General features: G+C 46.1%; 1 protein-coding gene across 2 annotated transcripts in view; it reads right to left on the bottom strand.

Annotated features, from left to right (window-relative positions):
- GAB2 (GRB2 associated binding protein 2) overlaps positions 1 to 14,753 on the bottom strand; it is a 93,994-nt gene that overhangs the window by 16,782 nt on the left and 62,459 nt on the right. For both annotated transcript variants that reach the window (XM_058799977.1, XM_058799976.1), the window contains exon 3: positions 987 to 1,227. In XM_058799977.1, the coding sequence (XP_058655960.1) occupies positions 987 to 1,227 (241 nt within the window). The remainder of the gene's footprint in view (positions 1 to 986; positions 1,228 to 14,753) is intronic.

Genomic DNA, 14,753 nt, shown 5'->3' on the forward strand with positions numbered 1-14,753 from the left:
GCTCTCACTCACGCCAGCTGGGTTCCGACTGTCTCTCCCTCCCTCCCTCCTTGCCTGCTCCTGCGAGCCAAAACTCTCCACGTCAAAAAAACTCCTCGCTATTTAAGGCAACTGGCTGGGTCTGGAGGCGGGGACTGTCGCTGGCTCAGGAATCCCACACTGTGCACCACCAGCTGCCACCAAGCCAGCGAGCTCTGCAAGGGGTGAACCGCAGCGTGGTGCAAACCCTGCCCATCCCTTTGTTTGTCCTTCTTCTGGTTAAGGGCAGGAATTAGGGCCCTGCCTGCAGGATCACAAAGTGGTTAAGGTTGGAAGGGACCTGTAGAAGTGATCTGGTCTAAACCCTTCCTCAAGCAGGGCTGTGGCAGGACTGTGCCAGACAGCTTCTGAGTATCTTCAAGAATGGAGACTCCTAAACTTCTCTGGGCTACGTGTGCTAGTGTTCAGTCACACTCACAGTGAAAAAATGCTTCCTGATGTTCAGATGGGCTCTCCTGTGTTTAAGTTTGTGCCCATGGCCTCGGCTTCCTGGCACTGGGCATCACTGACAAGAGCCTGGCTCCATCCCCTTTGCACCGTCCCTGCAGGGGAGATACCCCTGGGACTTTTCATGTGCCAGCTGAAACAGTTCCAGCTCTCTCAGCCTTTCCATTTAAGAAAGATGCTCCAGGCCCCCCAGCAATTTCATGCCCCTTTGAACTGGACCCAGTATTGACCCCTGGGGTACTGCTAGGGACTAGCCTCCAACTAGACTTCATGCCACTGACCCCCACCCTTTCAGCCAGCTTTTAACACCACCTGAATAGCCAGGAAAGCTGGGAGTTTGTGAGGTCACCACTCTGACCTCCTCCCAACCATGATGAGATGAGACCATCATTCAGGACTTTCTCCAGATGGGTTTTGCAGACTTCCAAGGATGGAGGTAGGTTGAGCCACTCACACCCAGCCCTCCCCTCAGCTGTCCCTGAGTGGGTGGGCCACAATACCTCGCATTTTCTGACTTTCTGCTCATGCACTGGTGCAGGAAAAGGTAGTCCTGGGGGGCACTGGCAGACAGGGTGCTCTGGAGGTGGCTGGCAGGCGAGTCGAAGGTGAACAGGGTGGGCTGGCTGGAGTGGGACGGCGCTGAGGACTTGCGCTCTCGCAGTAGGTGGTGGCTGGCGCCGCTGAGCTCGGCCGGGGAGGAGCGCGGGCCGTGGTTCATGGAGGCAATGCTCCTCAGGGCGTCTGTGCAGGGAACAAACACACCTGTGAGTGCCAGACACAGCTACCCCACATCCCGCCTTCCCAGGCTTTCCTTTCATAAATGCTCTGGCATTATGGAGGTCACTGCGGTTTGCTCATGGCTCCAAGGGATCCTCTCAGCTTCTCTACTCAGAGCACAAGCAACTACAGGTACCATGTATGGAAATAAATATTTATTATATTTTATCACAAACCACGTTTCCTAATTTTATAATACTTTGTCACATGCTTAGTGGCTTGCTGGGATGTCTGCAGGACATCAGCCTATTTCATGGGGAGCTCAGTGGGTTGTTAAAACCTAATTTAAAAGAGAGGAGCTTTCACACGGCAGTGAGATGTGATTTAAGTCACCTCCATCCCTCTGCGTAAGGGCATCACTGCTATCCCTTTACACTTGGATTAACTGAGGAATAGGGTGGGAATCTAGATGGACATAACGACAGCGAAGACGAAAAATATTCTAATGTTTCCAAATTCTGTATTGATTTCGTGATCTCAAGAGAGTTGCTGCTGTTTTCTGTGAATTTAAAGGGATGCAGACCCAAGACATGACTCTTAGTGCCCACTCCCCCTGCTCAAGGAGAAACAGACTTTAAAATATTAAATTAATTTCAATGGAGAGTATCCCAGAGGTCAGGAATAATCACTCCAGCCCTCTCGTAAGTGTGCTTCATTAATTCAAACCACAGATGAATTTTTACAGCCAAGCTGTAAATCCCCATAAAATAAAAAAAACAACCAAACAAAACCAAAACCAAAAAAGCCAAAACAAAACCAAAACACCCAGGAAACCCACAAGCTGCAGAATATTTTGGAAATGCTGAACCATCTCTGGTTGCAGAAGACCACAGACACAGAAGACCATCCATGCACTCCTGACATGTGAAAACCACTCACTGTGGTTTGCAGAAGTCACACTTCATATAGTAAGTGTAATTTACATTAATTTGGTGCTGATACAAAACACAGAAAAAACCCAAACCCCAACAAAAAGGGGAAATCCACACATTTTCTAGCCACAACTAACTTGGGGATGGATCTCAGGTTTCCCTGACATGATGTTCACCAGCTCTTCAAATTTGAATTCAGGCACCCATGCTCCAGCACAAGGATGAGTGACTTGTTATACATTACCCACCTCTTTTTTTCCATTCCTTCCCCCAAATTCCAGACCCTACCAGAAATTTTGCACCTGACTCCTTTATGCTACAGAGAAATGAGTTCTCTACAAAGTGGCTGTAGTGGCTCAGACAAGGAGAAGCTCCACACAGGGTGATTTTTCACCAACTTCTGAATCATGTCAAGATACAAAATCAATCTGTCTGCTGCTCATTCACAGCTGCTACATTTTTTCCCTGGTGTTACTGCAAACTTCACCCAGTGCACAAAAAGTACATTAATAAAAGCCAAAGAGCCTGCCTTGGCTGTGTTGTTTGGTTTGTGCTAAACACAGAGAGGATCGATATTTAACATTGACATTAATGGTGGGGGATGACAGCTTAAAACTCTGATTCTTGTCTTTTTTGCATGGGCATTAAAGATCCCCTGGGGCTCTTCATGGGAGTAAATGGCCATCTCAGTGTCCCCGGACAAAGCAGTGTCTTGACCCTCATTCTTATTAAATATTTATCCCATAGCAGTGCAGAATGATCCCCATTGGAAAAGGAGTCTTGAGAGCTATGAAAATTCCAAATTGAGTGCTTTGAGATCAACCAGGATGAGAGATCCCAAACCCACACTGCCACCAAAAACAGGGGTGGAGCACCCAAAGTGCCCCTCAGCAGCCCCATCTTGCCACCTCCTGAATCAGCACCAAAATTGCCCAGGGAACTGTGCTTCGGCCAAGCCTCTTTGGGCATGGTGAGCATGACAGGTTGGTGTTGTGCTCCCATCCCGGCATGAAGGTCACCTCTGGGGACAACTGTGAACTGCACGGCATTGGGGTCCCTCTAATAGCTCTGAGCTGTCCTCTCACACTATCCCTGCAGGCTCCGCACTTGCCATTGCATCAAAATATCATGGCAAGGCAAAATACACCCAGGAGTTGGAAATAACACTGATTTATTTGTGCTAACACAGCCTGAGGGGAGAGATGGGGCTGCACAGAGGAGACAGTCCCCAGCAACACCCCAGGGCACAGCAACTTCCAATGGTAACACTTCAGGAGGCCCTGGCATTTTGCACTGCCAGATCTTAATCTTTCCCCAGAAATCAGTCTGGTTTGGGGAAACTGGAGAACACAGTGCAAAAGACGCACTCATTGAAATTAGGATGAATTACTGCACGGTTACTCCAACCACATAAATGAAAATGGGGGAGGAAGGGGGGCAGGAGGCAATGCCTGGTAAAAGCATGTCACTTCCCTGGGGAAAGCCGCTCTATTGGCATCCTCATCGATTTTCAAAATGAATTCCCAGTTGCTTCCCACAGCGACCCGGCCACTGAGCATTAGTGGGAGCCAATTCAGGACTCGTGTACTCCATTAGGTCTGTGAGATGAACTCTGTAATAGTAGGTGAGAGATGGATTGCTTTGCAGGGCTGGGAGGGTATTGCAAGGGCTGGGAAGATAAATCCTGTTGAAGGAGACTGCCAAGATTGGTCTGGATTTTTTATGTTGTGGGGTTTTTTGGCACCAGAATAAAGGCCAGCTCATGTGTCCAGGTCACACGCTGACAGCAGGTCCTGCTGGAGGGCAGGAAAGGGGGCAAGAAAGAAAATCATGGCAGAAAAATAGTATTTGAAGACTAGCAAACGTCAAGGGAAAAATCAGGACACCACATCAAGTTAAACGCAGACAGATCCCCATGAGGGTAAGGCACAGAGGATGAATACGAGACAGAGATCCCAAAGCCACTTCAACTTGCCATGCTGCAGCACCCAGCTGCCAAGCAATGAGGACAAACACTCCTTTCCCACATCCCTGCAGCACTCTTAGAATTATCTCCATGGGATCCCATCTGGATGCCTCCAGGCAGCGGTCCCACCCGCATCATGACCAAAGATACTCAACTCGAGCTCTCCACAAGCCAAAAAGAATGATGATTCTCAATCCCTCATGGCCATCCACCTCGGGGCCATGGATAAACCCAGGCCCCTCCATCATTTAACAGCATAGACGTAATCCTCTAATCCTTTGGCTTGATGTTGGGATCTTGAGTTTATGCTGAGGGAATGTATCAAGTACAGCCAAGGAGGGATAAGATCCTGTGCAGTTCCTACTGCCACTCCCAGGGGGGACAGAGTTAAAGTTATGTAGTGGGGCCATGTGGGAAGTGTCATCTTAACCCCATGTTTCCTGGCCAGTTCTCCTCTGAGTTTGGGGAATTGGACTCTCACGGTCTGGAAAAGGCAGTGTCGGACGCCCACAAGTTAAAATCCAATGTCAGCAGCATGATTTACACAAGTACATCTTGCTGGGCCCAGGCTGCAGTTGTTGCACTGGTCCCTGCAAGAAGCCAGCAGCTCTGTGGGGACAAACCAGTACAGCCCTGCAATTCCCCATGACGCCAGTGGCCTTTGGCTGAGGGCTTGGAACTCACTAGTTCAGGTTGAGATATATCTTTTTGTCCATGTGTTACAGCAAAGTGAGGAAAAAAACTTGGAAATATATCCTCAAAGTAAAAACCCACAACTGTGAGCACAGCCAGCAATGGGATGGACTAGGCTGCGAGCCAGGAATTTTTTATGAATGTTTTCAATCCCCCAAAGCAGTAATTCCGTCCTTGTTGACAGTTCTGAATTCCCTTGCTCAGAGCACTCAACTACTGCTATGTGCACATAGCTTCACACAGTGTTCCTGGGCTTATCTGAACAAAATAATAACTCAGCCTCCTTTGGAAACTGTTGCTCTGAATGTCCTTTTCCACCGGAGCCGCAACGTCATCCTTCCCTGCCTGAAGGCAGAGGCTGGGGCTGCAGCTCCCTGTATCTTCACATGATGCTGTGGATAAATTCCCGTGCTCCTGTTGATCGCAGCAAAGGTGCCAGGCTTGCGTGGCATCCCTGAATGGCACAAAATTCCCATGATCCCCAACACCAAACTGGCAAGGACTGGTCCAAGAGCTCCACAGATAAGAGCTCCTTAGATCTGCTCTGGCCACCAAGTGCCTTGGACCACACTGCTGATTTTGTGCCAGTAAAAACTTGTGGCAAATGAGACTATCTTTATCAAGGGAATAGTAGAAATCTACTACAAATAATCCCCTGCATGGCACAGAGCAGATCATGCTCATGCACCATTGTCTTCCTCACCCTTTGGAGCAGTTCCATCATTTATTAGCAAAAAGAGGGGGGACATCATGGGAATCACATAGGAATCTCCCCGCACTCTCACTTTTGTTGCCAGCTCTCACCTCATGCACAAATACTGAGAAATAATTAAAACAAGACAAACAACCCTACCAAAACAAGCCATGCACATGCTTCTCCTGGCAGGAAGAGAACAAACATGTCCAGTGAATGAGTCAACACATCACAGTGCTGCCAAGAGGCCCTGGGATGCCACGAGGATGAGCATGGCACCCGAGGACGGTTTATTTGCTGAGCCTTCCCTATTGCCTCCAAGCTGGATGGCATTTGGAAAAGCTGTTGTCAGTCTGAGCGTGCATTGGCAGATCACAAAAGGTTTTCTCCAGCAGGTTGGTGGGACACAGAATCTGATCTGGATAATTTCCCCTCTCCTTCAAAATGGAGAGCTGTGTGCATGGACACAGGCACCCTGATTCTTTTCACTGCCTGAATTTTGGGTGCCAATCAGGGACAGTTGAGCTTCCTAAAAGCGAGGACAAGGCACAGCTTCATCCCCGACTGCAGAAGAGCTGAAGAGCAGAGAGACAACAGTGACATAGGGCTTTTGAGCTTTTCCTTTCCAGTCTCTAATGTTCATTTCCACTTGCTTTGGGAAACTGGTCAGGACAGACTGGCCAAGGGAAAGGAGGAGCATCACCCCTTTACAGACAAGGACCTGCTGCACAGAGGGCTCAGGGCATGGTTTCAGTTATACAATTTCACCCATCCAAATCATACTTAGCCTATGCTAGTTTCCTTAGGTTTTCTCTATAGAGAACAGTGAAATCTCCCAATTATTGAAGCATTTGACACAGGATAGGGAGAGTTACCCAATAAAAAGTTATGGGAGAGACAGTGAGAAAAAGATGACAATAAATTAAAGGCCTTTCTCTATTAGTATCAGTGCCGTGCTTGCATTTGTATGAAACAACTGAAAAATACTGGCAAAGTAAGAGAGCATTTGCTTCAGAGAAGCATGGGAAACAGGTGAAAATATCACAGTGCTGGAGGGAGAGAGAGTGAGAAGAGAGGGAAAGGAACCTGACCTCAAAGCATTACATAGCTCACTTATTTTAACAGTAAAATAAATAAATAAATTCTTTGAAGGATGAAGGGGCAGAAGGAAGAGAGACTGAAACAGAAACAATGCAATGCTTCCCCCTGGAGAACACAGGTTTGCTTCTGCAAGATGAGGCTGTGCCCCAAATCCCACCCCTGCCCTGGGAAATACCTCCTGGTGACAGCAACCCATCTCTGTTTCATGTCAACATGTCCTGGACATGGCAGTTACCACCTGAAGAGCAAATCTGCCACTTGATGGTGGAGCTCAACACTCCTATCAATACTTGGAAGTCTAACATTTGGCCAGACTGGGACTCCTGGTGTGCACCTATTTAATTTTGTTATAAGGGCTTCAGTGCTTTGAGATAAAAGCAGATGAAGGTGGATGCTCACAAACACGGCTTATGTGTGCCTTTGAGCATCCCACGTGGGACACCCTCGTCTGAGAGTCCTGGAGTGGGACGGTGACCCACAGCTAGGGATGAAGGGCAGTCCCAGGGTGGCAGCATGGGCTGGGCTGGGCGTTGTTTGCTGCATGGAACTCACCTCATCTTGCTCTGCTTCATGGATCATCGTTTCTGATATTACAAAACCAATCTGTTGAGGGGATGCCAAACCCATCTGATTAAATGGTACAAAGAAAATGCTGGAACAGAGGAAAAGGGCAAAGATGATGTGGTGTAACTGTAAGAAACACAAAGTGGTCTCAGGGTGGGTATTTTTGCCTTTGTCAGGGTAAGTATATAAGGTGGCAAACCCAAGGCAATGGGGATGTGTAGAATTAGGTGCTTTCTGTCTGTGGGTGGCACATGTGATTCTGGCAGATGCCAGGGACATCCTTAGCAAGTCTGTCTGGAGCTACAAGCAGCCTGCTGCAGGACAGGGTTGAAGCTGCTGAAAACGAAGAGGTATAGAAAGAGATGACACATTTGTATGAGAAAAGGGTTTTTTTCCCCCAGAGGCAGGCTCATGATGGCCCAGGATGAAACCAGCTCTCTTACTGTGTGACATGAAGCTTTGGCATCCTGTTTGGGAGGATTGCACTGGATATTATTATTGGTTATTATAACTGGTTATTATTATTAAGGATGATGATGATGATGACTAATGATTTTGGCACCTCCTAACCCAGTTTTCCCTTGGAAATCACACTAGAGCAGTCTCACCCAAGCACTGCAGTCCAACACGTCATCAAAAAGTCCAGAAGCTGATGAACCACTGGCTTCCACTAGCCCAGGAAAAACTTACTTTTAGGTCCTGAACAAATTTTTCCTCGTCCTCTTATCATTCACTGCAAGCAGTATGTGGGAACCTCTCCTTGCCTGAGCAAACATGAGTGCATGCCTCACTTAGCAGGGATGGAGCAGAAAGAATGAATCCTGGTCTAATCCCTGACAGGGCTTCTTAACAGCCCACTTTAAATTTTATAGCCCTTTTTATAGACAGTGGGAGTGCAGGTCTTCAATGTTCCAGCAGAGAAGAGAAAAACTTTCACTAGGAGAAAATGTGAACTCATTTTACTTATGCATGATTTAGGACCATTTCTATTCAAGGCAGAGCACAGGAGGCCCAAATATTTGCACTTTGTATTATAGAAGAACTGCCATTCCCAGCTCTTTACAGAAGTAATTTATTTCGATCTCACCTTACCTTGGGGGGAGAAACATTACAACTCCCAGTTTGTCAGGGAGTCAATAAAACAGCAACACTGTTATGGGTCTGCTCTACCATTGCTCAGCAAGGCAAGGCCTGGGAAAAAAAGAGCACCCCAAATTTCTCCTCTCAGAGTCCCCTTCTTCAAGGGTGAATTTGCACTCAAGCATATGACCTAACTGCAGCAGTTTGACTCTGTTTTTCTTTCCTCTATATAAGATTAATGTAATTTTTGCTCTGTGGGTAGTGTTTTAGCTGATGGGTTAAAAGGAAAAGGAGGTGGGAGCTGCAGTGCAGGGGTAAGGGGTGAAGATGAGGACAGGTGGCTGCAGTAGAGCTCCACATTTCTCACACAGCTTCAGGTGAGCCCATCATGCCCAGCCCTGCAAAAATCCAGAGAGGAGACAGTCATTAACCCTCATGGACACAATATTGTGTCCCTGAAGCAGCCACAAAGCAGCCCAGAAGTCAACGCAAGCAAGAATCGGTCCAGCTCCAGAAAACATGCTCATTGGGGTGGAGAATGAAACATGTTTGTTTTTTTCCTGGCTGGAAGCAAGCTTTTTTTTGTAATCTCTGAAGCCTTTTCTGTCAAAACAAGCCTATCTGTAATGGATTTCCATGTGGTTTTTGTTTCTTCATTTGTTTTCTTATTCTTGTTTTTTTTTTTTCATTTAGGGGCATGGGCATACCCTGCCCACATACTGAGATCATCTAAAGAAATCCTAAGCCATTCTTAAGATATTAGAAAGTAAAATGCAAGATGCAAAAATCTGTATAAGCAGTGGAAGGATTGCACCTTGCCCAGCCACTCTCTTGATGTGTTCTGCAATACCAGCACTCCAGGAAAAATGCAGACAGCTCAAAAAGCCACCCTGGATTTTTCTGGCCATCATTAAAAATGCGAGTCCTGCCCATTAGACTGTCTATTAACAGTGCTCAGTGGAAGCAGAGAAAGAAAAGGTCCTTTCCAGCAAGCTATTCACATTGCCATGAGGTTAAAAATGCCTGTGACCCCCAAAGCTTTATGCATTCAGAAATCAGGAGTTCACATGCAGTAAAGGTCTTCAGTATCAGTTAAAGCCCAGAGGTTTTTCTCTTCCTCTTCTTTTAAGATGCAATGATGGCAAAAGGACTTGGAATTTATTCCCTACACATCGCTATAATCAAATAATATGCTAATGCTATTAGCATGGGACCTTGCATGGCAAATGACTTAGACTCATATTCTCTTTCAAAATACTAGAGTTTCATTTAAATTGGTCTCCACAGCAACCAGAAATGAGCTGGAATAACGTCAGATGGAAATTTTCATGTCTGAGCATGATGGAGAAGGAATTTTGCATCAGGGATTGCGGGGAAAGCCACGAAAACATCCTGATCCCACCAGGGCTGGTGGGCTTGTGCTGGTCAGTTCCTTCCCAAACAGTCAGGCGATGACAAATGCAAGGACAAAATTCACCTGCACGTCCAGGAGGACCTCAAAGCATCCTGATGGAAAAAAGATGAGAAGACATGATGTGGCTCATGTAGAGTGAAACCTGAGAAGCTTTTCTTGGTCCTCCTCCCCACGGATTCTTTCTGAGTGGCCTCAGGGCAGACACATGTGACAAGTGTTTTCATGGATCCTGAATCAGTTCTTGTCTGTTAAACTCAAACCTGGCTGTTTGCAACTGGTCTGAGAGAACCAAGCTTCTCATCATGGGCTGTCGCAGACATCTTTTATGAAAAATCCTTTCCTTAGAATTTTTCCTCCTGAGAAGCTGAGAGGCCTCAGGAACGAAATGTAAACACTGGTTATCTGCTGCTGTGGAATAAAACAGGTGCATCTGTGATTGGTCTCATAGAGTTGTTTCTAGTTAATGGCCAATCACAGTCAGCTGGCTTGGACCCTCTGTCCAAGACAGAAACTTTTGTTATCTTTCTTTGGTATTCTATTCTTAGCTAGCCTTCTGATGAAACCTTTTCTTCTATTCTTTTAGTATAGTTTTAATGTAATATATATCATAAAATAATAAATCAAGTCTTCTGAAACATGGAGTCAGATCCTTGTCTCTTCCCCAGTCTGAAAATCCCTGTGAACACTGTCACTCCTGTATCTCAGGGTTGTACAAGCACAGACCAGGAAGAAAGTGTTTGTTATTGGGTTCCCTCTGTTACAACGGGAAATGCTGCTGCTTCCTTTATCTCAGCTGCTCACAATTTCTCCATGGTAAGCACTGTCTCCCATGAGGATCTAGGATGTAAAGGACTTGCAGCATCCTCTGACCTGTGCCCACCAGCTGATCACATGGTTCTGTTCCATTGAAAACACTACCCAAACCCATTTGAAAATGAGATGAGCTTTGCAATACCATGGATGAAAAGCTGCTGGTTAGAAATTGGCTCTAATTTCCCAAGAAAGTGTTTTCCCAGATGCTGCACTCATCTTTCCTGCACTTGTTTCACTCTTTGGTAACCATTACATCAGCAGGCATGGTGTGATCCTCATCCTGGCTGGGGCTTCTAGACATTCCCCTAATCATAAAATGAGTATTAGCAATGTGTCCCACAAAAATGTCTTTGAAAGCAATGTCAGAAAGTGGGAAGCATCTTGCTTGAGAACGGCTGAGAGTTCAGGCAATTAAAAGAAAACAACTCTGACCAGTCTTTCGATTCTGCTTGTAATTATCTGGGTTCTGGTGGGTGTTAAAACATCTGTACTGGTTTGGCAGGGACTGGGGAGCACAGCTCGTGCCAAAGGCAAGAACTGGCGTGGGTTGAAAGCAGTGCAATACTTTGGAGCGGTATTTGCACTCAGAAATGCAGGGCTGGCAGCTCCTCCCACAAGTGATTTTGTGTTAGGGTCAGTTCCAGTAGTGTCCCTGTCCCCACATTCCCCATCCACCATGGCTTGTGCCCCTGTGGGACCACCCCAAGAAAGAGCTGAGGGTGGCAAAAGGAGACGCAAACTTGGCTGGAGTCCTCAATCCCACTGGGCTTAACATCCTGATAGACTTTGGTCACTGTCAGTTCAGCTCCATCTTAAGTTCTTGTTTTTCTTTTCCCTGTGGATGAGTGTTTCCAGCTGGACACCCTCCATCTCCCCGTCACATCTGGTCATGCACAAGCAAGTCTCTCCCCACTGGATATTTCTGCACTGAGAAGCAGAGCAAACTCCCAGCATGGATGTTGCTGTTTGAACCCTGTGCACTAAAGCATGGACTGGTTTTGTGGGTATTTTTAACACACAGCAGCAACAGCAGAGCTGCATTTAGTGGAGCAATGGAGCGTAATGTATAGCTTGGGCCTCAGGAGACTCAGGTAAGGCAGATTTATCACAATCTCCTTCACGGTTACAGTTTTGGATTTTGGCATTCATTGCCTAACTCAGGTACAAAACATCCACTGGCATCAAAAGACCAGAGCAAACCATCCCTGCTCTGATTCTTGTTCATGGGTTGGGAACCATCCCATGGCCTTACTCAGCATTTCCTCACCTCCTCTTCCTTGCTCAAACCAGCTCATAGTGTGGTAGGCTCATTCTTAGAAGCCAGAAGCACCAGATGACATTACCCCCCTTGCAGCTCACCCATCCGTGCACCCACCACAGCTGGAACCAGCATCCAGAACAAAATCCACATCTTCCTGCCCGGTGCCTTGCCCGGTGCTTCATGCTTGGCTTAGGGCCAGCTGAAAATCTTCAGACATCCTCCAGCTGGAAAATGCCATTTAATCAAAATAGGAGCTTGCCAAGGGATCATTTGAAGCCAGAAATTACAAGAAACCTTCAGAGAATAAAAGTGAATTTTAGGTAAAAGGGGAGAAGGTCAAGGTATTTCAATTCATTCTCATCAGAGCGGATCATTTTTGGGGGCAGATTGCCCCTCTTCAACTGAAAATCATCATGATGTGCTTTTTAGATGTGAAAGTGCAACTCTTGTTTTTTCCTGAAATTCATTCAAATTCAGCGTGAAAAGGTGTGAATTAAAATTGACACCGAAAAAGTATGAAAATGAATACCAGAGGGAGTGAAAACGAAGATGCTGAATTTTCACTGCTTTTGAAAGGGAGTTTGTTTTGGGCTTGTCACCTGCTTCACTTGCTGCAAGAACAGCATTTCCCCAGATTGCTCTGACTCCACACAGGCAACTTCGGAGCACTCCTCCTTCCTCACAGGAATGGGATTTATTTAATTTTTGATTTTAATTACTGATGTGACACATGTCTGAACTTAGTGTATTTGGCTGCTGAGATAGATCTGGGTGAGATCCATCTTCATTCTTCATCTATGGGATGAAAAGTGGAAGAGTGACAAATAGACAGTACATTAGACCCATTTTTCTCCAGAGATTCTGGGAAGAATAAGCCAAGATATAATGGCATTTGGCTACAACCACAGGAATGCAGGGATTGCTGGGACCAGACTAGAAGCCAGCCTGCTGCAACCTCCCAACTCCAACTGCTCTGGAGACATCTGAGAACATCACAGGGACCACTCATGCAGCAATGCACCCACAGGGAAAACCCATTTGTGCATCACCTCATCACTCATAAACCTTATTAAAGCAAATATTTTAACTTATCTAATATGATGGAGGGCATTCTTGGAGTCATGGCAGTACTAATTCTTTGAGTCACTTTATCTGGAAAACAAACCACTGCATCATACTGCTCTGTGAACACAAGGTTGGCCCTCCCTTCAGTTGGGGCCACAAGACACCAGACCAGTAGCATGTCTTCTCATCACTGAGATGAGAGTGGATCTTTTCGTACACAAAGCTCTGTTTGCCCAGGACTTGGACAGCATGGATTTATCTCCATAAAAATGTTACTGGAGGGCAGAGGACAGGGTGGTCCTTCCAACATCATGCCAAAGAAACTCAAAGCATTTCTGAGCCTGTACTCTTGAGTTCTCCTTAGAGGTAGAAGAAACAGTGGAAGTGAGTTTCTGGAGCATAACAGAAAAAACAACAGGATCTCAGGTGCTCAGAAGGGGTTATGGTGATGCCAAAGAGGAGATCTAACAGTATTTAAAAACCGTAATAAAGCTGTAAAAGCATGCATGAGCTTCAAATGAAAATCACAAATCCATCTCCTTTTCTTAGAATCACAGGGATGAGGAAAAGCCACAAGAGTCAATAAACTGGGATTGAGATACTTAAAAAAAAAAAAAGTAAAAAAAAAAAAAAAAAGTAAAGACTTAAGAGACATCATTGTGTTTTCTGGGGAAAAACAGTCTTCTGCTCCATGAGGAGTTTTATTCAAAGATGAAAGCAGCATTTTCATAGGATCATAGAATGCCTTGGATTGGAAGGGATCTTAAAGACCACGTAATTCCAACTCTGCACCATGGGCAGGGACACCTTCCACTAGACAAGGTTGGTCAGAGTCCCATCCAACCTGTCTTAAACACTGTGGGCACCCACAACTTCTCTGAGGAACCTGTGCATGTGCTTTACCACCCTCAAGTAAAGAATTTCCTCACAACATGTAGCCTAACTCTCTCCCCTTTAAAACTGTTCCCCTTGTCCTATCCCTATCTGCCCATGTAAAAAGCCACTCTCCCATTTTTTTATAAGCTCCCTTTTTGTTTTCAGCTGGAAGACCATGTGTTGACCAGGTTTTGACCCTAACGCTAATCATCAAAGCAACCATCAAGTAGCAGAAAGATTCATCACAGAATTTATGGATTTCAAACGGGTATTTGAAAGACTTCATCATGACTCACTGGAGAGCAATATGAACCATCATGGCAAGCCAGCAAAAATAATTATCATCGTAAAGGCTTTCCATCAAGCTTCAGTCTGTGCAGAGCACACACGGGCTTGAGGGGAGGGGTTACACACACAGCAATGTCAAACAAGGTGGTGCTTGGCAGGGCAGGTGGGCAGCCATGAGATGAAGGTGAGGATGGAGCCACAGGCAGCCCAACAGCCGTTCACAACACTTTTACAGGTGATGAAGTATTTGCGAGTGCCCAGACACCTGCCCAGCACTTCAAAAAGAGGATTCATTGTCAGTTATGGGAAAAAAAAAAAAAAAAGCAGCAATTGCAATGAGTCACTCCACTCCAGCTTACTTCCAAAAGCAATGGTGCACAAGCACAGGGACGGTTTGGCAGTGGAATGACGGGAGGTAATCACACCAAAACTTGGCACAAGCTGCTGTGCTGGCCGGGATGGGATTAGGTCATGTGGAACTGAGAAAGCACATGATGAAATTTTTGAGGTGAAATGTTATTTTCCATTTTAATAAACAGATATAAAGGGTGGCAATCAATCAAAGGTGCAAAGCAGTCACATTCCTCAGCATGTGACAAGTAAGTATGAAAGGAAGCTACATGCCCAATAAGTGTTTGATATGAGGTTTAGGTTGGATATTAGGAAAAGGTTTTTTACCCAGAGGGGTGCAGGGGCAGCTACAGCAGGTCAGGACTGTGTTCAGACAGGTTCTGAGTATCTCCAAGGGTGAAGACTCAGGTTGGTGGGTTTTGCTGGGGGGCTGGACTTCTTTCTTCACAGAG

This window comes from Ammospiza caudacuta, chromosome 2, assembly GCF_027887145.1.
Source record: "Ammospiza caudacuta isolate bAmmCau1 chromosome 2, bAmmCau1.pri, whole genome shotgun sequence".
Classification (NCBI taxonomy): Eukaryota; Metazoa; Chordata; class Aves; order Passeriformes; family Passerellidae; genus Ammospiza; species Ammospiza caudacuta.